The sequence below is a fragment of the Cynocephalus volans genome, chromosome 9 (assembly GCF_027409185.1).
Source record: "Cynocephalus volans isolate mCynVol1 chromosome 9, mCynVol1.pri, whole genome shotgun sequence".
Classification (NCBI taxonomy): domain Eukaryota; kingdom Metazoa; phylum Chordata; class Mammalia; order Dermoptera; family Cynocephalidae; genus Cynocephalus; species Cynocephalus volans.
The window spans coordinates 8073245-8097191 of record NC_084468.1 but is presented as its reverse complement, the minus strand read 5'-3'; the positions used below and the strand labels follow the sequence as shown (position 1 = coordinate 8097191).

Below are 23947 nucleotides of genomic sequence, written 5' to 3'. Positions count from 1 at the left end.
ACAGAACACCTTTCACCTCAGGGTGCATTTTCCAGGCTCCACCTCCTCTCTCTTCTCTCTACTTTTCTCTCCAGTCTTCTGAACCTCAAATTCCTGGGAACTAAGCTGTTTCACATTAGGATTTAACTCTATGCTTTAGGCATAAAAAGTGAGGTCTCCAAGACAAGGTCTGGATTATTTTCCTTAATAAAGATGATTTCTCCCAAAGAGGAATTCTAGTGCCAGTTGTTGAAATAACAATGTTCCCATCCTGCTTAACTTGTGCACTAAATAAATGGATGGCTCCAATTTTTCTTTACAGGGTTCCCAGATAAACTGGAAAGATGAATTCTTGAGACCATCCTCCCTATACTAGCAACAAAAGATATATGAGGGGGTCTTCAAAAAGTTTATGAAAAAATTCATATTATCTTTTCATTTCATTTTTCCACGAACTTTTTGAAACACCCTCATACATACTAAATAGCCATTGATTCAATAAATATTGTGCCAGCCACTGTCCTAGGAGCTCAGTATACAAAAGGTGAGCAAAATAAGTATGACCTTTGCTGTCATGGATCTTACCGCCTAGTACTATCTAGTACCATGCAGATTCTGTGAAGAGAGAACATGTGAACCTAGGAGACCTGTCACCAACACATTCCTTAGACATACAACAAAAGTTTTGGGTTATATCTCAGAGCCAAAAAAAGCAAACAAAAAATAAAACATATGCTGAATGTCTATGTGAGCTCAGCCCACACAGAGTTGGCTCTCTTCTGTACTAGTAGAGAGACTACTATAACTATAATAAATACCAATAATAATACAGAATGAATGACATAGAATGAATACAATAATAATACCAATAAATGTTATTGCCTGCCTAAAATGTACTTTCAGTTCTCCAAGACACATGGTGGGGTGGTATTCCTCTGTCCCTTGTAGTTAAGTGTGGCCATGTGGCTTGCTTTGGCCAATTAAATATGAGTGGAGGTTACTCACCACTTCCAGTTGCAAGTGTTAAGAGATAATCCCCAATTAAGCCAAGCTCTTCTTCCCTATGCCTTGGCAACTGGCAATGCATCGGCTGGTGGTTGCTTTGTCAACCTGTTTCTGGACTAAAGATATCGTATTGTCCATTTTTGTGTTGCTACCACAGAAAAGAGACTGTGTAATTTGTAAAGAACAGAGGTTTATTTGGCTCACGATTCTGGGAAAGCTGCATGTGGCACAGGCCTCAGGCTGCTTCTACTCATGGTGGAAAGCGGCAGGCAGCCGGAGAGTACAAGCAGATCATACGGCCGGCTGAGAGGAAGCAAGAGAGAGAGAGAGAAAGGGGAGGTGCCAGGCTCTTTTACACAGACAGCTCACAAGGGAACAAAAGCAAGAACTCACTACCCCCACCCGCCAGGGAGAGCATTAATCGATTCATGAGGGATCCGCCCCCATGACCCAAGCAGCCCCCTGGGGATCAGATTTCTACATGAGTTTTGGGAGGACAATTACATCCAAACTCTATCAGATATGAAGGAGCTGGGCGCTCAACCAACCTACAATGGACGCATAATGTTAGTGAAAATAAACCTTTGTCTTTTTTAAGCCACTGGGATTTGGGGTTATTACTGCCGTGTAACCCAGCTCACGCTTACTGATGCAATAGCTAAATCACATACGGCTGCCAATATGAGCATTGTCTTAAGCCTTCTACAAAAGTTAACTCATCTCATCCTCACAGCAACCTTATGAAGCAGATACTCATTATCCCCACAATTTTCTCAGATGAGACAATTTAGAGATGAGAGAGTGGATGAACAGTTAAGTGTTAATATTCAGACCTGGAGATTCCAAGCCTGCTCTCATGCTCTGCTGACTCAAAGCAGTCTTTTCCTGAATTAACGAACGGTAACTCAACTATCACGGCTGCCTGTTAAATGCCAGGCCCTCTGCCTTAGGCACTGGGAACATAAGTAAGGATGAGCAAGACAGACATTAGCTTATTTCTTAGAGGGGGAGAATAAAAAGACTGAAGCAAACCAATAACAATTTCAGTTGATCGTGAAGAACACAAAATACAGGGATGTGACAGAGGGAGGGGACGTGACAGCCACATGAGATGAAATGGTCGGAAAGGCCTCTGAGAAGGTGATTTTTGAGTTGAGAGAAGGATGAGAGACGCCCAACAGGTGCGCGGTTCTTTCCACCGAGGAAGAAGCCTGGTGCATCAGGGGCAGCGGGGAGCGAGCGCGGCCAGAGTGCAGGGCTTAAGGGGAGAGGGTCAGAGAGGACCTCGGAAGCGGGCAGGGCGCCCGTCGTGGAGGACTGGAGGGTCTTGCAAGGACTCTGAAGCAGTTGTGACCCGATGCCGCTTGCTCTGTGGGAAGACCACCCTGGATGTTGCTGTGTGGACTAGAGGCGAATGGAAGCAGAGCGAGGGGGCCGGGGGCTACCGCAGCAGCAGCCTAGACCTGCCTATGCTGAGGGACCAATCTCCTGCCCCCCTCCCTTTTTGAACCTGCACACGCCTGAGCAGTCCCGGCCACAGCGAACACCCCCCGAGTTTGACCGCACCTGTCCGTAATTCCCCTCCCCTGTTCCGGGGACCCCGCGCTCAGGCGCTGCAGCCGTGTCAGATTACGATGCAAGTTTCTAAACCCTCCCTTTCCCTGTCTGTGCGCACACCCTCGGAACCCATCTGGGGACCGGCCCTGTCCCCCACCACTCTTTGCTTGGCCCTGGTCTGGGCGAGGGATGCTGCGGACCAGTGTGGCCCTGGACTCCGGGCCTGTTCTGTACCAGACACTATGCCATGTCGCGGGTGTCCTGGTGGAGCTCACAGCCCAGGCACGGAGGCGCACCTTTATTTGTACGTTTAACAAAACGGGAGCGGCTGGGGGCCTGCGAACTCATCAGGGACCCTTCTGATCCTCCGCCAACCCAGGTCAGGAGAGCGCACCGAGGGCCCTCGCTATGGCGCCCCCAGCACTAGCGGAGTCCCTGGTCCAGCCACCGACGTTCCCACCCCCGAGGCATAAGCAAGACGAAAGCAAAGCAGAACCGCCGATGCCAGGCGGGAGGAAGGGCTGCCGGCAGGGGCGCCCCAGGTGGCAGCCGGCGGCCAGGTGAGCTCCGGACCCGCCCGCGCCGGGTAGAGCTCTACACGCGGCGAGTCGGGACGGGAGCGACGCCCCAGGCCACCCGCGGGACTGCAGCGCGCGGCTCGCCCCGGCCGCCGCCCGAGGATCTACCGGCAGCGCATGCCCGCTGCGCGAGCTGGATGTGCGCCCCCGGAGCCCCGGGGAAGGGGGCAGAGCTGCTGGGCGGGGGAGGGTGGCTGGGACGTGCTCCTAGCCTCAGACACTCTCCTGCACCTGACGTTCTCCGGGAAAGGTTGCTCCAGTTACGCACGTCCTGCACTTGAGAAAAGCGTCTCAGAAACCCGCAGTAATTTACCCAAGGTCACACAGCTGCGAAAGATGAGTAATGAGGTCCGGAGTCCGACGCCAAGGCCTCCACTCCCTGAGCCCAGGACTTCGAGGAGAGTTAAGTCTGAGTACCAGGGCAGTCATATACGAGCATGGGGACCCTGGGCGAAGAAGTGCTTATACCTCTTTCTCAGATAAGCAAATTAAGGCTCAAAGAAGTTAACAGAAGTTTCTGAAATGTTTTAAAAGAAAAATAAGAAAAGCAACTTCCTTGGGTCTTCTATTTATGCATAAAGTCTTGAAGTGTCTGAGATATACATGTCTGTGTCTCTCTGAACACTAGCGCGCAGTTCTTGACCTGGGTGTTAGAGACCTGACCCTTTTCCAAGGGGCGGTGGGGTTTCAGTCAAGTAATATAATTAATATTAAGGAGAGCTAAAGGGCAGGGAGAAAATACGACTGGGTACTGTAGAGTGCGAGGGAGTGCAAAGCAAGAGAAAGGATGATCTGGAAGGCTCGTGGAAGCATTCCTCTGAGCCACAAATTCTTTATTGGCAGAATTTGGTAAAGGACTACTTAAGATCACACGGTCTGTAAGTGTCTCGGGTGATCTATATCCACATTGCCGTTCCTTCTCTTCCTCAAGCATGCCCAATTCCAGCCCACCTCAGGGCCTTTGCCTGCACTCTCCCCTCTCTTGGAAACTCTTCCATCTTCTTGTGGCTGGTTCCTACCCATGACTTAGAGCCCCTCTTCAAAGTCCCCGCCAGTGAGCTTTCCAGATCATCCTTTATCTGGCTTTGCATTCACTCCCTTCCACACCATGCTACCCAGTTTTATTTTCTCCCTGGCCTCTAGCACTCCATAATACTAGCTGTATATTCCTTTACAGGACTGTGGTCTACAACCCCCAACAAAATGAATGCTCCCTAAGGGCTGAGCCTGATCTTGTTCCTCACTCTATGCTCAGCACTTCATCTGTGCCTGCACCAAATAGGCACTCGAGAAATGTTGGTTGAATGAGTAAGTAAATGAGTGAGAGTCAGCTCCCAGCTCTCATACGCAATGACTGGTTTTGTTCACCTTTTCCCTGTTCTCTCTTACATCTTAGGCAGTTATAACTGGGAAGTTGTACTGGTTTCTTAGGGCTGCTGTAACAAACAAAAAATTATTTTCTCACAGTTATGGAGGATAGAACTCTGAAATCAAGGTGTCCGCAGGCCATGCTTTCTCTGAAACCTAGAGGGAAGGATCCTTCCTTGCTGTCTCCAGTTTCTCATAGCCCTTGGCTTGTGGCTGCATAACTTCAATCTCTGTCTTCAATGCTGTCTTCTCCCTGTGTCTGTTGTCTTCGCATGGCATTCTTTTCTGTGTCTTTTCTTGTAAGGACACCAATCACACTGGTAAAGGCCTACCCTAAGGACCTCACTCATCTTAACTTGATTACAAAGATCCTATCTCCAAATAAGGTCACATTCATTGGTATGGGGGTTAGGACTTCAACATATCTTTCTGAGGAACATAATTCAACTCATAACAGACATGATCCACACAACAGCAAAAAGAGAATTTAGGCAAACTAAGCTGGAGGATGGGGAAGAAGACACGAAGGGCAGAGCCATATGTGTAGGAAGTGTGCAGTGGCTCACATTTATGGGTGAACTCTCCCAGCATCAAAAGATTTGGGGGGACACACTTCGATCTTAAGCGTTTCTGTAGGGATGGTTTCTGTCCCTACTCAGCCCTCTTCCTGGCTGTAAATATCCAATTTCCAGACTCTCCACAAAGCATTGTATCTCACTAAATTTGGGTTCCTGAGAAATACGAGTAAGTTATTGGTCGCTTCCTATCAGCCAGGAACAGTGCAAAGTCTTGACCTGCTTTCTCTTTAATGCTGGCAACTCTCCTGTAAGGAAGATCCTAGTTTTCACTAAAGTTTACTTGAGAAACTGAGGTCGAGACAGGTTAGGGATGAGGCTTACAGCTCCTTCTTGCCTGAGCTGGGATTTATAGCCAGCTCTAACTTCAGAGAAACTTCCAGGAAACGCTAGGGTACCCTTTCATCAATTCTATGTGCCTTAAGAGGGCAGACTGTGACGCATGAGTGCAAGATACAAGGAGAGGCGCGATGTGGGCTAAAACTTGGGGGAAAGATTTTCCTAACACTGAGGCTTCTCGTTCTCCATTACTCAGGATTGTCAGTTTTTCCTAATCTGGCTCATTTTGCCACTGGAGATTTTCATGCAGGGGCCAGTTTAGATTCTCAATGCCCTTTCCAACCCTACCCACTCCTGAGGGAGACTTTGAAGTCTCTGGCGTATTCTCTCTGATAGGAACACTCTGCACATAATGTGGTTTTTTTGGAGAAGAGGTCCATTCGCTTCTCTGAGCCCTGGGAGACAGAGTACCAGAAGCCTAACAGCTCCCTTATTAGGAAGGACGTCAAGAGTCCTGCAGCGCAGAGCAGGGGAAAAGGACTGCTCTTTGGACTGACCTTTTCTCTGCCCAGCTCCTGCTATTTCCATGGCGGAGGTGTTGCCTCAAGGCTGGCCTGTGGCTGACGCTCGCTTCCTGAGCGTTGTTGCAGAACTTCCCCATGTTGCAGAATTGCCCTCGCCTGCATCTCCATGCTGGGTCCTGGCCCACGTCCACGCACACTGACCCCTGCCACTAACACGAAGGTGTTGGAATCCAGCTTTGCCCCTTCCCCTTCCAGAGCTTTCATATAAACTTTCGGCTGTTAATCCTGGAGGATCTGCACTTCCGAGTGACGCCATTCCCCTGCCACAGTCTGCCCTTGCTGGGGGGCAGTTCCATGTTGTGGGGAGCAGCATCCGAGTCACTGATTATGCGGACCCAGGCAATACGGTCCCCTTCTTTCCTCTGAGCCGGTCTATTCTGGACACGTCTTCCTTCCAGAAGGTCAGAGGCGCGGCTGGTTCCCCGAAAACAGAATCGGAATCCAGGCGACAGGGGGGAAAACCGTCGGCATGAAAGGAGCTCAGGCCACCTCCAGACTCTCACAGAGTCCTTGTCCCATCTGATCCTCACGACGACTTACATGCTAGATGGGGCTCCGGGCCTCAGGTATGCTCTTTCCCACCATCAGAAATGACAACCCTGGTACTTAGAGAAGTCGGGGGATTTCGTCCCCCAAGGTCCCAAAGCGACGATGTAAAGGCGTCAGGAGAGCCTAGACTCGAATCCAGGACTTCAAGGCCATACCCTCACTGCTGCTCTCCAAGGATGGATTTGGAGGCTGAGGCCCTGGGCTCCTGTCCTCTCGCTGTCACCCACGCGCTCCGGGACTAAAAGCTCCATGAGGGCAGGCGCCACCGCCGCCCTGCGCGGGAGCAGGACCGTGGTCACCGGGGTCCGCTGGGCCAGCGGCGGCGCAGACGCAGCTCTCCCGTTGCAGAGGGGGCTCCCGAGCGCGCAGGCGGGCGGTCTAGGCGTGCGGATGCGAACGAGCTGGGCCGAGCTCTCTGCGCGCAAGCAGGGCTCGCCCGGGTCTCGGCGGCCCCGTCTCCTCGCGGCGGCCGCAGAAGCCCGGCGGGGGCGGGCACCGCCTTAGGGACCTCCGCGCCGGCCTCGCACTGCGCACGCGCGGCGCCGGCCGGGCTCCGCCCCCCGGGTAGGGACCTACAGGCGGGCGCGGCGGCGGTGTGCGGCCGGCGGTGTAGACGCCCCTTGGCCGGGACCCCGGGGCCCGGGACCGACCGGCCGGCCGGCGGGTGAGTCGTTGAGCGGGAGGGCGAGGGACCCCCCGGGTCCGCGCGCGCGAGGACGGAAGCGCCGGGCTGCAGCCGGCGGGGCGGGGGCGGCCTGACGGGGCGGGCGGCGGGCCCGGGGCCGGTTCCCGCGTGTCCGGGCCGCGGGCCGGCGTCGATGCGGGGCCGCCCCCGCGGAAGGCCGGCCGCGGGCAGGGGAGGAGGGGACAGGCCGCGGGCTCCGGCCGGCTGGGGTGGCCCAGGCCGCGGGCTCGGGGGCGACGGGCGGAGGCCGGGCGCGGGTGCGCGAGGACGCGGGCCCGGCGTGGATCCGCCCGCCCGCCCGCCTTTGTGCGCCGCGACCCCCGGCCTCGCTCCCCGCCCCCGGCGGTTTCCAGGAGGCGGCCCCTCCGAGGATCTCTACCGCTCGGCTCCGGGCAGGAAGTGTCGTAAGGAGGCCATTTTTAAAGCCTCCTGCGGGCCTCGGAGATGAGCGTGGACGTTACTTGGTTTTCTTGAAGTAGAGGAGACCCCCCACTGGCGATCCCTCGGTGGGCCCGGGTCGCCTCCCGGGGGAGGACGATGGGCTGTCACCGTCCCCGCGCCCTCCCCTCCTGGCGCCCACGCTCTTAGAGGTGGACTCGCTTTGGCAATGTGGTGCCCTCGGTGTTGAACGTGCCAACAATAAACTCGAAAACCAGACTGGCATTGTCTTTCCTGCGGAGCGTTCAAGGGTGCCCAGGGGCGGGCGGGCTCGTCCATCGAGGACCCAGGCATCTCTTGCTGGGGGCAGGGGATAGACGGTGAAGGTTTGAATTGTTCCAAGTGCAGATGTCGGTTTTTTTCTGGGACCTCCCCATCCCAGCCCGCCCTTTTTCTTTTCTTGCCTTTGGGGTTTGGGAACAATTTAAGGACAGGGAAACAAAAGAATGAGTTTCTTAACCAGAGAGGAGAGAATGGGAGAAAACGTTTAACTCCCTGCTTGTAACGTTGAGTATTTACTGTATCCCCGTTAAAATACCCCGACTTTCAAAAACTGGGATTATGAACATTGTATCAAGGTAACATTAAAAAATGGAAAGCGAAATGCTGAGTGCTTTCTCCTTTTTAAAAATGGGTGTCTACACAGCTAAACTGTAATGTTTTGTTAGAATCCTTAAAACATAATTTTTTTAGGTTTAGAATTGAAATCACTAAGAGTAAGGCAAACTTCGGTCTCTGGAAGTTTGTAGTAGTCTCCTGTAGAACAGCAGAGAGCGAGAATGGGAATGCATCCCTTTATCAGTCACTTGTGGGAAGTTCAGTGCAACCTGTGACGCCCATGCAGAACAGGAGATAACAGTCCAAGGGTTCTGGAAACCCAGAAAAGATTGTTTAGTCTCTTTAAGTAGAATACAAATAGAGTGTTTGGGTTTTTTTACTTTGTTTGGTACTGTTTTTGACGTAGGATGCATTTTTTAAAAATTATTTTCATTTGGATCTAATATAGCCTTGAAAAATAACACTTTTGTACGTATCCAGTTTTGTTATTGCTAGTAATATTCATTGCAAGTGCAATTTGAAAAGAGCAGACAAAGGAGAGCATTACTTTATTTATTGGGACTCTTCCCTGATTTGTTATGCCAAACTAATGTAGATTTTTAAAAAACAATAGTAGACTAAAAAAAAAAAAAAAAAAAAAACACCTCTATCTCTCCAGGTCTATTTGCCTTTAAGAAAGGGGATCTGGGCCACTTTTTCTGCAAGAGGAAGAACAAAGGACACTTTTGTTATTGTCACTATGAAGCCTGCCTCTTCTTTCATTTATTGATTCATTCTTTCAACAAATGCGCGTTGAGTGCCTTCGTTGGTCAAGCCCTATGCTGTTGATTATAATAATCAAGGTCGTCACCAGTGAGAATTTTCCAAGTTTGATTGTTCTCAAACTGTGCGTTGTCTACTACATTTTGTTTGTTCACATACGCGAACCCAGCCAATTTGCACTTTCCAGGATTCATCCTTGGAGTGAAAGCAGCTGGAGGTCATCTAATCTAGATGTTCTCATCCTGGGGTGGGGGTAGGAGGCATAAGAATCATCCAGGAATAATTTTCAACTGGTACCTGAGCCCCACCCCAGGAAAAGGGTGATCTGATGCATTAGGTCATGTGAGTCCTGGGAATCTTTTTTTTTTTTAAAGCTCCCTGAGTGACTTTGACACACATCCCTCCTTGAGAAGCACTTCTGGGACTCATTCCCTTTATTGTCTAGAAGAAATGCCCCCAGAAACCACTGCTGCACAGGTCCTGGACTTAAACTCAAGTGTCTGGCTTCTGTTGCAGGCCTCTCTGTGCAGCGCCTTGCTGCTGCCCAGGGTTCTGAGCATAGAAGCCTACACCAGGGCCTGAAGTTGTGAGGGCACTTGACGCCTGAGAAGAGGAGGCCGGAAAAGTTAAGGAAGTGCCCATGGGGACTCATGCTGTGACTCCCACCTGCAGCTCCACAGCTCCAGCAGGAAGTAAGAATAGTGCTCAGCGGCAGCAGATACTGACTTCAGGTCACAGCCTCACTCACAGGGTAGCCCAGAACAGAATTTAGACTGAACAGCAGTGGCTGCTGTTCACCAACTCTGTGACCTTGGAAAAGCCACGTAGCTTCTCCAGACTCATTATATTGGAAGAAGCAGTTAACGAAAGGCTTGCTTTGAAGAGCATCAAGGTAACATGTGAGCCTGCTTCTGCAGGCACCCCTTCTGCCTCACTTGAGCCAGGGTGCTCCAGGATTGACAGGCAGCCAGCCACTGAGAGAGCGCCATAATCAGATCCCTGATGTACCTTTTGCCACTTTACTGAAAAGATACCCACCATCTCCTGGCAGCCTGTGATAGGTGTCAGGGTGAAACGGTCCCACTCTGTGCTCTTTGTACTCCTACCATGTCAGGCACGGTGCCAGGAACATTCAAGTTTCTAAAAATCTACAGAGTAGATACTCTAATTTCACACCTTAGAGCATCAATCCCAGACCTGCCAGTGGCCAAAAAAAAAAGGGGGGGGGTCTCATTGGTGTTTCCAAGGTCACATGGCTAGTCTTCTGAGTCTTGTCTAGTCACTATTACAGTCCCAAGTGGTGGTCTTGCCCCTCTTCCAGGCACCCACAGGTGGGTTAGGTATGTAAACTGCTGTACAGGGATGTCAGTATTATTCCAGCCATTTCCATGTGCTCCTGCACCTGTAATATAAAGTGGTTCTCAGCGTTGGCTGTTCACCTGGGAAGCTTTTAAAACCCCCAAAGCCAGACTGCACCTGTCCCCCTGCCCTCCCCAATTAAGTCAGTCTGGGGGGTGGGGCCCAGGCATCTTTATTTTTAAAGCTCATTGGCAATTTCAGTGTGCAGTAGGGTGACCAACAGTCCCAGAGATCACCTTTAAAAAAATAAGTTTAGGCTGGCCAGTTGCTCAGTTGATTAGAGTGTGATGCTGATAATACCAAGGTCCCAGGTTTGATCCCTGTACTGGCCAGCTGCCAAAAAAATAAAGCATAAAAATAAGTTGAACACCCTGGACATATGACAAGTTGGTTGCCTTAATACAGCCAAGATTAAGAACCACTGGTTTAGTGAGAGAGAGTTTTTCTGTGCTTGATTATACTTTCTATTAAACTCTTAATCCATTTCTTGTGCAAAATTTTGCGTTTTCTTTAAGGCAAAAAAAAAAAGAAGGGAGAGAAATACAAAAATATGTGGGTCCTTTATTTTTAGCATCTTTAAAGACCTGAAGTCACTTGGTGTGTTTCATAACATTGAATTTTGTAATATTGCTTGTAATATTACCTTATTATATATTTACATACATATGTGTGTGTATATATATATATTTTTAATGCTAATAAAAACATTTCAACTTTTTCACATATAAAACTATAAGTTTTAGACTTCAAGGACTCTAGCACTGGTCGTAGTCTTTCTTTTGAAAGGTTTTCTCTTAAACTTTTGGAGGGGGCGGAAGCCTAAAATCATTTCCTTTGTTTTCAGATGTAGACTCAATTGATGTGCTCAACAGTGTCAAGCTGATCCCCAAAGAACTCCCTGTAGACAGGGCTTGAGGGAGAAGATCCTTGTCTCCAGCCAACTGATGAGCTCCTGTTGCTTTAGACCTTTATCTCATCAGGCTCATTTGTTAATCTTACCAGTTTCTGCTTCTCTGGGCTTTACTGGACTCTTCTGCATTTGAAGGAGTCTTACAAAAATGTGTTGTCTTATTTCTTGACAAAACGTCTCTTTGCTAAGCATTAATTTACCTACCACCTGCATATACCTTTTTTCCTTTGTCCTCACATCAACCCTGTAAATTTGACATTATTGTTACCATTTTACAAGTGAGAAAACTCAGGCCCAGATAGGTTAACAAGCCTGAAATCACACAGCTAGTAAGCCAACGACCTAGGTTTTGAACCTTGTTCTTGATGTCCCAAGGTCATTACTCTTTTCATTCTGTAACACTGAGCTGCTTTCACCCAGAAAGGGTGATAGGGGCTGTCTCGCACAGCCTTCTTGCCACATTCTGTTGCCCAAGCAATACATTTGGTTTCAGAAGAAAATCTGGGATCCCAAGGATGGTATATTTGTCAGCAACATTTGTATTTTTTGTCATCAAGGCAATCAGTTTGCAGTTCAGTCATTTCTAAGTGCAGGATTGTTTGCCATAAAGATTGTAATGCTTAATTGATGTATTTTCCTTGTTTAAATTTATTTACCCATTCACTACAATTCAGGTTATTTGGAATGGTGAAAAAGCTATTGCTGAGGCAAGTTTCTTTCTAAATATTATCCTTCCGGGAAAATATTGGTAATTTACATGTCTAATGTTGGATTTTTTTCCCCCAATCAGGTATTAGTTGTCTGCGTGTTACTGGACACTTTGGGGTAGGATTGTTTTGGAATTTTATAATTATTTGGTTATTGGGAAAAGTTAGACAAGCCTTTACTGTGGCTAAATAGCGGCTGTGCCATCGGGCTGAGGGCTTTGCATACATTATCTCATTTGCTTGTCCTAATCACCTATTAAATTTGATGATACCAAAGCCTGTTGCCTTCTTTGGCAATGAAGAGAGAGAAATCACTTGCCTAAGAACACAGCAAATAAGGGACAGGATCAGAGTTTGAACTGCAAACCTTCCACCTCCGTTTCCTTTGCTCATCATGGGTACAGCAGCTACATGCCTGCCCCAGCGATGGATGTGGTGGAAGCAACACTGAAAGGAGGATTTCTGGGTCAGAATTCCTGAAAAGAGTTGCTTAAGTTTGCTTTCTCCACCCAGAAAGGATGCAGTTGGTCAACTGAGTTTTCTGGGCATCTCTCATGAACAAAAATATATTCACATACATTGATCCATGTAGCATGCATGTGATATAATAGGCTAGCCATCCCCCCCGCCCTTTCACATTGACGTCTATAATGGAAACAGATTTATTTGCTATTGGGGGGATATTTTATAGTTTGGCTGATCTTCGAGAGAAGTGGGTGAGGAAAAGGTAGTTCAGTAACTAGCTTATATGAGGGTACTTCAAAAAGATTGTGGAAAAATACAATTAAAAGATAATATGAATCTTTTCATGAACTTTTTGAAGTACCCTCATATATAAACCTAAATATAAACCTACAAGTATTCTTGTAGTTAGACTATCTTTTCTGCGGGGATTGTAAGCAGTTAGCCACATTTCCACTAAAGCTAGGTGGGTGTGTTGCCGCAGGGGTGAATTACCTTTTAGGCTGTACAACCAAACAAATAGGATCAAAATTATAAAATGAGATTCAGTGTATGTTTGGAAAGAGCAGTTGTCAGGCAGAAGCCTATATTTTAGCCCCTCTATTTATGCAATTGGCAGAATTTATTCATTAAAAAATGGAAAATAATATTTTTAACAGCTTACGATGTGTCAGTACCTTATCTAAACACTTTTACATTATCACATTTAATCCTCATGATTACCCTATGGGGTAGGTACCGATAGCTGTCTCTGTTTTACAGGTGAGGAGTCAAACAGCCCCAGATCACACACCTAGAAAGTGATGGAACTGGGATTTTAAACCCTGTGTGTAATCGGATTCCAGAATCTGTAGCTTCAGACACTTTAGAGGTCAACTCCTTCCTTTTTAATAAGAACTTCCATAATCTTTTATGTTTTCATTGTCACTCAACTGTTTTCTTCCAAACTCAATATTTTTTTCCCGTATGTCCCCAAAATAAGTCTTCCGACCAAGTGAGCTGAAAATAAAAAATAAAACCCACCAACAGTGAATACTAGGCCTTTTCTCAGGACTTTACTTTGAGGAAAGACGGGACTCAGTCCAAGGAACACATTTGTGACATGCTACACCCCTTCTCTTTGGTGCGTGGCAGTCGTCTTTGGCTGATGCTGTAGATAATTCTACATTTAAAAGTTCACTGTATGCTGTTAACTAATTTTTGGAGAATAGACAACCTAATATTAAATGGATATCTTATTTATTGTGCCACAGAGTTAGTAATACTTAGTGTTTTCTGTGTTTTTGAGAGCCTACCTACATTATCTGAAAGAAAGAATACATGTTTCTACTCCTAGGAGGTCAAAGGCTTTTGTTAACAGGCGTGCTGAGTTTGGGAGGCAGATGCACACGAATGCCAGAGTTAGTAGTAATTTATTAAGTGCCCTCTCAGCGGCAGGCAAACACATGCACCGCCCTTTATCTGCAGTGTCTTATATTCCTTGGTCATAAGCCCACTGGGCATTACCTGGTCAAGAAGGGCTCAGTTTCTCAGATGTTTGTACTTGGACGTGAACAAGATGAAGGGAGTTGAATGGAAGGAACAGGGTCTGGGCAGCCCCTTCCTCAGGAGGTCTCCTGTGCCCAAAGGACTTTATCCGTGTAAATACAAACATCAGAGCAGTCTTCATTCTTCTGTGCTGCTGCGTCCATTTACCCTTGTCTTGGACTGTTATAGCTAAAATGTTTTTTCCTATCGGTACCCACACAAGTTGAACAGGTGAAAGAAAATCTCATCTGCTTGTTTTGAAGAAACTTCCTATCTTTGTCACTGGGACTGAGGGAAGTAGCAATGTAAGTACCATTGCATTATCTTGAGAATAGTTTAGAAGCCAAGAAGATACTTTTCAATCAGGTGACAATTCAGTCATGACCCAAGAGTCCTACCTTTTCCATTGAACTATATTTGTTAATCACAGTCTTGTGCTTCATACTGGCACTTGCTCCTATGGGTCCTTAATTCAAAGTAACTGCTGAGAAAGTTTTGCAAGGGTACCTCCAAGAGGACTCTACATCCTTCAGGCACTGTTGCTGCCTTGGTCAATTCTCCAGGGACGTCCCTCCATCAGGACATTCTGTACTTCTTGCTCATGGACATGATGTTACCATCCAGTCTATCTTATAGTCTCCAAGTCTTCAGTTTTAGAAGGAATAACACCCCATAACTTTTAAAAGAACTTAAAAAGAAAATAGAAAAACTGTCTTCTGTGATTTTTTGAAGAATCTTGGAGGATGGGAAAGGTGCTGAAAAACTGAAAATGTGTCCGTGGAATCCTGGTTTGGATGATTCTTCAAATAGAGGAATTTTGTCGTATGATTTATTTGAGAATTTCTTAGGATTAATATATAACATGTTATGTTGAAATAGTAAGCAAGTTGTGCCAGGCAAGTAAGTTAATTAGCTGCTTTTTTCCCTCTCTCTTTTAAACACACACACACACACACACACACACACACACACACACACACACACACACACACACGTAGGATTATGAGGCTGGTAGATCAGAGATACACATATTGACTGATATGCAAATCTTTTGAACAGCATTGAGAACTAAGAACTGGATGAAAGAAGAGGTGTGCAGAATATAACTGGTCTATCAAGAGAAATTAAGGTGTTTTTGGTGGCTCCACAGTCAAGGGAAGGAGTTTTCTGTTTATGGGAATATTAGAGCCTCAACTGTGTGGTCAGTTGGTAAAGATATTTTAAGTAAATTTAAATGTTGCTGAAAGCTTCAACCAGCGATTTTGAATGCTGGTTTTTCATCAGGATTACGTGGGGTGCTTTTATAAAGCACAGAGTCTCTGCTACTTCTCTCTCCCCCAAGACGTAGATTCACTAGTTTTGAGATGAAGCCATGGAATGTCTATTTTAGCTGTGATTCTAAGCCTGCCCCAGATTTGGAACCAGTGGACCAGATCCTTCTTATCACCTGTCTTAAGTCTCTGCGTTCTTTGGGCCTATGGTTTTCTTAGGTTCTGGTTGCAGCCATGGCTGCTTCTGTTTTATCTGATGAAAATGCCAACATGAACATGATGATAGTAGTGTTCTTAGATGATAAAGTCTGTGATTTCAAGTGAAATTTCTGGGCTTAGAAATCATCTAGTTCAGTTTTTTGTATAGATGAGCAAGCAGATGCATATGGGTGGCTTGCTTGATGTCACTTGATTAGTAGCAGACATTCTGGGTGTCACTTCTACCTCTCTACACTAAAGCCACTTTACAAACTTGGAAAATAAAGGATGTGTCAGCTTCTCCTAGTGACTCCTGAAAGTTCTATCTGTTATCAATACCGGGAATGCAGTAGCCTATGAAAGCCCTTGTCTTTGCCCATGATTACCTGTTTGGCAGTTTGGGGCATTCGTGTGTCCTGTCCAAAATCATGGTCCCCTAGCATAGGTATGTGTTTGAACACTGAGGGGATAGACAGCACCTTGCAACCCCACAAGCCTCTATCCACTTGAAACCTAAGTATTCTATGCACATTTATGCACATCTGATTGAGTCTCTAAATGCCCTCAGACTTGATTGCATGCTGGAAATTGCTTTTGGAAGAGGGTAACTGTTTTTCACAGAAGAAATGCAGCTTGTCACCAAATATGATAGGTTATTAGGTACTTTCCAAAGCTGCTTTTAAAGGGCAGGTTTTATGCCATATCTGAATATGCAGCAATTGTTTCTCCTGACCCTACAGAGAACCTTTCTGCTCCCCCAAGTCAGCCCTTCAGACTATGTGTGGCTCCCGGCCTGTGAGCAGCATTCCAGAAAGAAGCTGCTAATTCTCCCTTGTGTTGCTGCCCATCATTGAACAGACACTGAGTGCCTCTGTGTACCTCTTAACACTTGTAGAAGGACTTTAAAATTTCAGCCCTCTTTAGGGTTTTAGTTATCATGGCAGCTCTCATAGAAGTTGGATAAGTGTCCTTAATTCTAATTGCCAGATGAAAAACTTTAGCTTCAAAAGATTTAAGTGGCTTTTTAAAGCTAAAAGAAAGGCTTTTAGCACATCCCAAACTAGAGTGGTGTTTGTTTGGCTCCTAGTTCTATATACTCTGAAAAAGAAGTGTCATTAAAGGTTGTGTAGAAATTAGTCACTGTGTTCCATGTCATATGTGTGAGTATACTAGCGTGAGCACTATAGAAAACATTTGTCACCTCTGCTGCCCCTGTCCAAGCCATTCACAGTCTCCCAGCTGCCATCGTGGTGCCCCTCACAGGCTCCTGTCCTCACAGCAGCTAGAGGCTGTGGTTGGAATACAGATCGGTTCGTGTCGTGCCACTGCCCAGTCTCTCCCCTGCTCGCCCTTCTCATTGGAGGAAAAGCCGCATCAGTAGGGTGTTGTGTTGTGCATCTTTCCCTGACCAGTCTCCCCTTCCCTCTGACTATACCTATTACTCCCCCTGTCCCTTGCTCATTCAGCTCCAACTTTGGAGCCTCCTTGCTGTTCCTCACGTGTGCCAGGCCCCCCTCACACAGACCTGTGCCTTCTCTGCTTGAAACACCCCTTTCTCAGACAGCCATAGTGCTCCCTCCCTGATTACCCCCAGTCTCTGCTTGAGTGCCAACTTAGTGAGAGGCCTTTCCTGACCGTCATCACCTCCACAACCCACCCTGCTGCCATATCACATAGGCGTCCCTACCTCCGTGCCCTGCTTTGTAGTAGTTTTTTTAGTAGCTGTCTTGCCACCATTTGACATAAATATATAATCTGTTTCTCCCCTCTGTAGTATATGCATGGTGAGGGTAGGGGCTGATTTGCTTTTGATCACTGCTCCACAGCAGTTAGAATAAAGCCTGGCACATGATAGATGCTCAATGATCTGTTGAGGGAATGATTGTCTTTCTAATATTCTCAGTATTGCTGGCTTCTTACCACTTGTGAAAGCAACTTGAGTGTGTGAGCGACAGAGCTGGTATCCAAGCTAATAACAACGCTATAATGTGGAAGCAGATGTGAACTCCTGGGCCAAAGCCCTGGCTCTACCACTTGATATAACTAATGTGTTCAAGAACTGATGATGTCCTGTACAAGGTTTTTGTGAGACTAATATGAAAATATACCTGTGAAATTGCTAGGAAGTGTTCATTGACACTTAAAAATAACTTTAACTGATCGAAGGCTGTTCTCAGTGGCTGCTACGATTTCCTTGCTACTGGGATATCTGTGTTCATGGTATGTCTAAAGTGGTGCTTTTTAGGGGGCTAAGTTTGAAAATATTTTTGATTTAGGCTTGTTTGCCAACTCTGTTGTGTTATAACACGTGTTATATGTTGAGATTTAGCATAAAATTCCCAGGGCCATTGAAATATAGAATAAATTTGGTAACAGCTTAACTAAATCTTAAGTTCTTGTATTAATCATGCTTTATGATTTTGTTTTCCTTCAGTGTTGCCTGGAAGACCAGATAATTGAAAGCAATCATATTTTGGTATCATGGACCTACTGTGGCGGTATATAAAAAGAGATAAGTATGCTCCCAGGAAGTAGCTGCTGCTCTACCAATCACAAAATGTATTGAAGGGTGCCTCCTAAGAATTTTATCATGTGAAATCTTTCTGATTTTCTATCGGCTCTTTTTAGAAATGCAGATAAAGAAGATGAAGGATATTGGACAGCAGTTGTATACTACACAAATGAATGGCAGCCATAATTCCTTGACCATGTCTCCCAAACAACCTGATGCTAACAGAGCAACTCGACCAGATAGACAAGAAGTGCAGACACTTTTGTATCAAGGCTCAGAGGCAGAGGCTGCCACAATGACCATTGCTACATGTGTACAATGCAAAAGTGTTCATCAGATCCCTCTTCAAGATTTGAAAAAGGGCACCGGGCAAAGCCAAAGGGAAGGCAAATATGTCTGCTTCCGATGCAGCTTTGGTGTGGCTCCTCCCCATTTTCATTTTGTGAACAATAATCCCAGTGCTGCTCATGTTGGAAATAAAACTGAAGCCATCTCAAGTTCTGTCAATAACAAATTTAAGGTAAGGAACTTTAAGCCAGGCAAATACTATTGTGATAAATGTCGATTTTCCACAAAGGACCCTCTGCAGTACAAAAAGCACACACTTCAGCATGAAGAGATTAAATTCATTTGTTCTCACTGCAGCTACATCTCTTACACAAAAGGAGAGTTTCAGAGGCATTTGGTGAAACATACAGGCATTTTCCCTTATCGGTGTGAGTATTGTGACTACGGTGCTATTAGAAATGATTATATCGTCAAGCACAGGAAGAGAGTACACGAGAGGGCAGGTGCAAAACGGCCACCCAAAACCCTTGCCAAGCTGGAGCCACAAAAAGCCAGCTCTTCAAAACAAAACGCAGGGCTTTTAAAAGTTTCCAGTCCAAGGACTACATTTCAAAATACGTTGTCAGATCAACTTTCAGGATTCTCTCTCCATGCAAATAAAGACAAAATGCACAATATCATGTTGTTACCTGAATCAAAGGAATACCAAAAAGATGTGGTGTGTATTCCAAAAAAAATGACCCTATCTGAGCCAAATGCAGTCAGTCTGTTTGAGAACAAAAGTGTTGAGGTGGAAGTGTTGTCCCCTGCAAAAGAACCTGTTCAGCCAGGTATGCCATTAACAGTTGTGGCACCGGCGGAACTAGTTGTCCCTGCAAACTGTTTAGCCCAGTTGATAGACGTGAAGGTTGTCAACGGCACACAGCAGCTTGTTCTGAAATTGTTTCCACTGGAAGAGAATAACTCCCTTGAAGCTGGCAGGGGTGATAGAAGTCATTCTGGGCGTATGACTAAAAAGAATGGTTCAAATGAGCCAGAAAAAATAGTTTCTGCAGAAAAATCTAAGTCACTAACCGTTGAAGGGAATGTTGGAAAACTTATAGGCATTGATAATCTTCAATCTTCAGTTCAGGATCAACTAAAAAATGTGAAATGGGTACAGTCTTATGATTTTTTAATGTCAAATTCTAGTATGCACAACCATGGAGAATCATCCCTCAATTCTGATACATTTCAGGAGTTGCAGGATAAATATCTGTATCCACATCGAACTTCTCTTCCTTCTATTGCCTTAAAAAGTCATTCTCCAGCATCTCTAGTAAAAAACAGGGTTTTATGTGGTCTTGGAGCAGCATTAGACCCTTTTCCATATAAAGCTTCTGTTTCTTTTGCTGAAGGTGGAAGAGACCTGCACAGTGACGCACGGCAGCTATTTCCTCTTGCTGCTTCACCAGCGACTGTTTCCTTCTCTGGGGAAAAGGGCTTATTGCCTGCAAGTAGGAATGACTTGGAACCTAGAAGTAAGATCAGTATTCCTGTGAAAATGATTCCCTCTAATAGGAAGCTGGAAAATAACCAGACAGAGGAATCCAAGGCAGTTTCAAATACAGGCCAGCTTTCCTCTCAACATAAAAGTGAGTATTTTAACATAAATATAACAGGAGACGATAGAAGTAGATCTCATCAGCCTGGGGATAAACCTTTGGAATTAAAGAATTTGGAAAGGACCAGTGACACTTTTGATGGCCCGGTCATTTCATCAGTATTTTCTCTGAGCTCTGGATCTGAAAATGTCCCTGAGGGCATTAAATGGAATAGTTCAACGTCCAAAATAAAGTCAATTGAACTGTTACGCAGAAAGATAGCTCAGTTAATTGAATCTTGTGGCAAGCCTTCATCTTTGGCTGCAAATAGTGCACATCGTCGTTCTGTGGGGCAGGTGTCAAAGGCAACTTCGAAAGCTACTCCTGAAGGTATTCAGGAAATAAATGTGTCATTCACTAGCCCTGGCTATTCCACATGTACTCTCCAAAAACCTCAGAATGTTGGTGGTGTTACAAGAAATGGACAGCTTATTCGTCAGCAAATATATCCACAGTTTGTTGATGGCAGCAATGGGAAAACCGAAAACAGGGTGACTGGGAAGGCTCATGTTGCTACTCCAGTGTTGATCCCCAAAGGGGCTGTGTTGAGGGTTCTTAATTCCTCTGAGGATGCCCACATTATAGAGGCCACTTGTGAAGCACCTGTCAGCATACCTTGCAGTGAAACACAGTTGTTGAAACCGGTCCCCTTCTGCCCTGTGAAACAGACAGACTCCGGATTACAGCCTTTGACAAGTGAGAGTGGGCCAATAGACATGTCCCAAAATCTTGAGGCATCTCTTCAGCCTAAACCAAGAAAAGAGGGTGCGATCTGTAGCACCACCCCTAAAAAAACCGGCCCCCTGCAGGGACAGCAAGGAAGCAGTGAACTGAGGAAGCAAGGCAGGCTGCTGTCCAGGACTGTCCCTATAGGTAGGAATAAAGGCAAACTAGTAAACGTGTCCAAGAAGAAGAACAAGATTCAGGCTGACCCCAGCTGCTGTCTCAAGGACCCTACGATTTTTCAGGTTGCAAGACAGCTTCGACTGATAGCAGCTAAACCGGATCAGTTGATTAAATGCCCCCGTCGGAACCAGCCGGTCATTGTGTTAAACCATCCTGATGTGGACTCACCAGAAGTGACCAATGTGATGAAGGTGATAAATAAGTACAAGGGCAATGTCCTCAAAGTCGTTTTATCCGAGAGGACTAGGTGTCAGCTGGGCATCCGGCGGCATCATGTGCGGCTGACCTACCAGAATGTGGAGGAAGCCAATCAAATTAAAAGGCAAATGATGTTGAAAATGAAACTGAAAAAAGTTCATAAAAACAACTACCAGGTGGTGGATTCCTTGCCCTATGATTCATCACAGTGTATGTTTAAGTGCTGGTTTTGTGGGCGGCTGTACGAAGACCAGGAAGAGTGGATGAGTCACGGCCAGCGGCATTTGATAGAAGCCACCAGAGACTGGGATGTTCTTTCTTCCAAGGGCAAATAAGTCAAAAAAAATTGGTCTTTGAAGCAAGTTGTTTTTCTTTTAGTTTATTCTGGTTTAGGCCCCCCCCCACCACCAGACTCAATAGGAGAAATACAGACTATAGCAATGAGAGGATTGTTAATTCTTAAGATCCCCTATAGGAATGTCGAGAGCCAGGGGTCATAACCTGAGATACGTGATTGGACCTCAGAAGGTATTTGAAGCCTCTAAAATTGTACGCACAATCGATGTACATGTATTGTTCTGGAGAGAGGATGTGAAACTTTCAACAGATTTTTCAGCGGGATCCGAGATCTTTCATTGTTTAGTACTCCTTTTTCTGAGTAGATACAAATCTTTTGTAATCCATTCAAAGGAGCAAGAATGTTTTACACATGCTCTTTATATAAATGCTACTTAAGAATTAAACCTGTTTTAGTGTGTACACGTCCATTTTTGTTTTGGCTTTAACTCGTCTCCTGAGTATTTGGTACATGATGGAAATTATATTTTCTGCTTTGTTATGTTAAATTTGGTTATAGAAAAATGGCCATTTTTAAAATCCCTCCCCTACTCTGTAATACTCATAAGTGTTCCCTACAGCATGAAGAGTTGCTTTTGTCACCCATTTTACGGAATGGTTTCAAGGGTTTGCCTGAATTTACTACTTCAACAATAGGTGTTAGGAGAAGAAAGAAAACATTTTCAAGTTTTTAGGTTTTGCTTTCTATTAAAATATCTTGATTTATTACAGTTGGGTAGGGAATGTGCCATTTTGCCAACAACAAATAAAAGATGGTTACTGAAGCAAAATATCTAAAATTAAGTCTCTTTGCCCTTTCTACTCCCACAAACATAAAGTGTGACCAATTTAAAATGTGATGGAGCAGGCTTACCAAGTAAATAAAACTTGGGAAGACAATTCGAGGTAGGCCCGTGAAGTGAAAGGGGCTTAATGTGACTTTTCATTTGGGAACTCGTCCGAGACCTGGTGGAAGCTGCCTGCTCCTGTTGGTCACTTATAGCTCATGCACCGGATTTTAGCCTCCTTTGCTTCCCTGCTCACTTCCTGTCCCTTTTCTTCTGTGCCTGTAAGGCCCCTTAAGATTTTCCCTTATTAGACTACTAGAAATCAGCAGGAATCAACAAAATAGAAAGCTCCACTGTGTTTGCTCAAGTTTTAGGAAGCTATTCCTGGTTTTTATTGCTAGTAGCAATCTGCTCTGATGTTTCCCAGCCACAGACCCGCTTTACTTGTTGCTTGCCCCTCCTAGGTAGCAACTCCAAGAACACTTTCCACACCCACTCTGTCCCTGCAGTGTCAGGACTTTACTGGTCTATACACCACCTTTGTGCACATTGGAAAAAGAATCCCACCGTCTGCACAGGTGCAACTTCTCGGGCAGACAGATGGCTTGGCAAACGTAGCTCAAGACTGGGTTTTAGTCCTCGCTTGCCCACACAGCCAGACACCGACTGTCACACAGAGCACAGGTGGCCCAGCCACAAGGCAGCCCCAGCTGGCGTTTTCCTCCCTCCAGGGACTGCTCCCTCCTTAGGGGATTTATTGGTGCAGAGAACGAAATGGGGGGGTGGAGGGGGCTGTTAAATCTGAATAGGATACCATGATTTCTATCGTATTGGATAGTCAATTGGAGACTTCCTGATTTTTCTTTTCACATGAGAATGTCTTAATTATCCTGTGATAGGTGGGATTGTAGTCCTTTGTAGTTGGTTCTCATTACAGATAATCAACATGTATTATGTAGAATTCAATACATGATAATTAAATTGATTAATTGGTTAATTTTTATCAAAATTTAAAACTTGTTTTTTTTATATATGTGTGTACACATATTTTTTAAAATACGAAAATTGCAGTAGCTAATTTTCTGATTTCCTATTTTATGTAGGATGAAAAATGCAAAACATTTTATATTCTAGAAATTTATTTTGGGAGTACATTTTTATAATAGTCTGATCTCATTTTAGAAAAAGAAAGCACAGTAAGTGATGGGGTCTGGTTTATATGAATAAACTAGAGTAGAAACCCCCTAGGGATCATTATATTACACAATTTAGTCCTCGTGCATTTTTGTTTGTTGCTTTTTGGGAAATGAGTCTTGTGCACCACACTGCTACATAAAGGAGAGCATCCTGAAGTTTTATTCATGTTACAGACTTGTACCCCTTCAGCATCAAAGAAGGTTCCTAAAATGTGGAGAGAAGAAAGGCTGTGATTATTTTTTTCTTTTTTCTCCTTCAATACCTCAGCACTTGCAGCTTTTTCCTGAAAGGCTAGAAATCAGGAACAGTGTTAAGTGTCAACATGAAATATTTACACTCTGCAGCATCAGCTATTTTTCAAGTATTATCTAAAACACAACTTATGTAATTATATGGAGCTGAATTTTGTGCGTAGGATATGAAGCAAAGCTTTTGGGGATTTTCAGAACTATAATGCTTTTTAAGGAATTAAGAGGGTTCCTGGAAGTCATTAAAATGGGAGAGCAAAAGTGGCTGTCTTTCCTAAATAGATTTAGAAAATAGTTTGTTAACATGTAGGTAGGTGTCATGAAATGTACACATTTCTAACAAAATTGGAGGGTGTAGGGCAGAACACTGTGTTGAATATTTGTATACTCTTATCTTGATTTGGAAGGACCTTCAGTCACTACGTTTTGTTAGCAGTACTAATAAAATTACTTTAAATTTATTTTTTAATGTAAGTTTTC

The 23947-nt window shown here is 45.3% G+C and overlaps 1 protein-coding gene across 1 annotated transcript; it reads left to right on the top strand.

Annotated features, from left to right (window-relative positions):
• The first annotated feature begins 7046 nt into the window (after window positions 1-7046).
• Window positions 7047-21645, top strand: ZNF518B (zinc finger protein 518B). The gene is made up of 2 exons (XM_063108113.1): window positions 7047-7138; window positions 17786-21645. Exon 2 carries the CDS (start codon window positions 17982-17984, stop codon window positions 21231-21233), a length of 3252 nt encoding a protein of 1083 aa, XP_062964183.1. The 5' UTR covers window positions 7047-7138; window positions 17786-17981; the 3' UTR covers window positions 21234-21645.
• The last annotated feature ends 2302 nt before the right edge of the window (window positions 21646-23947 follow it).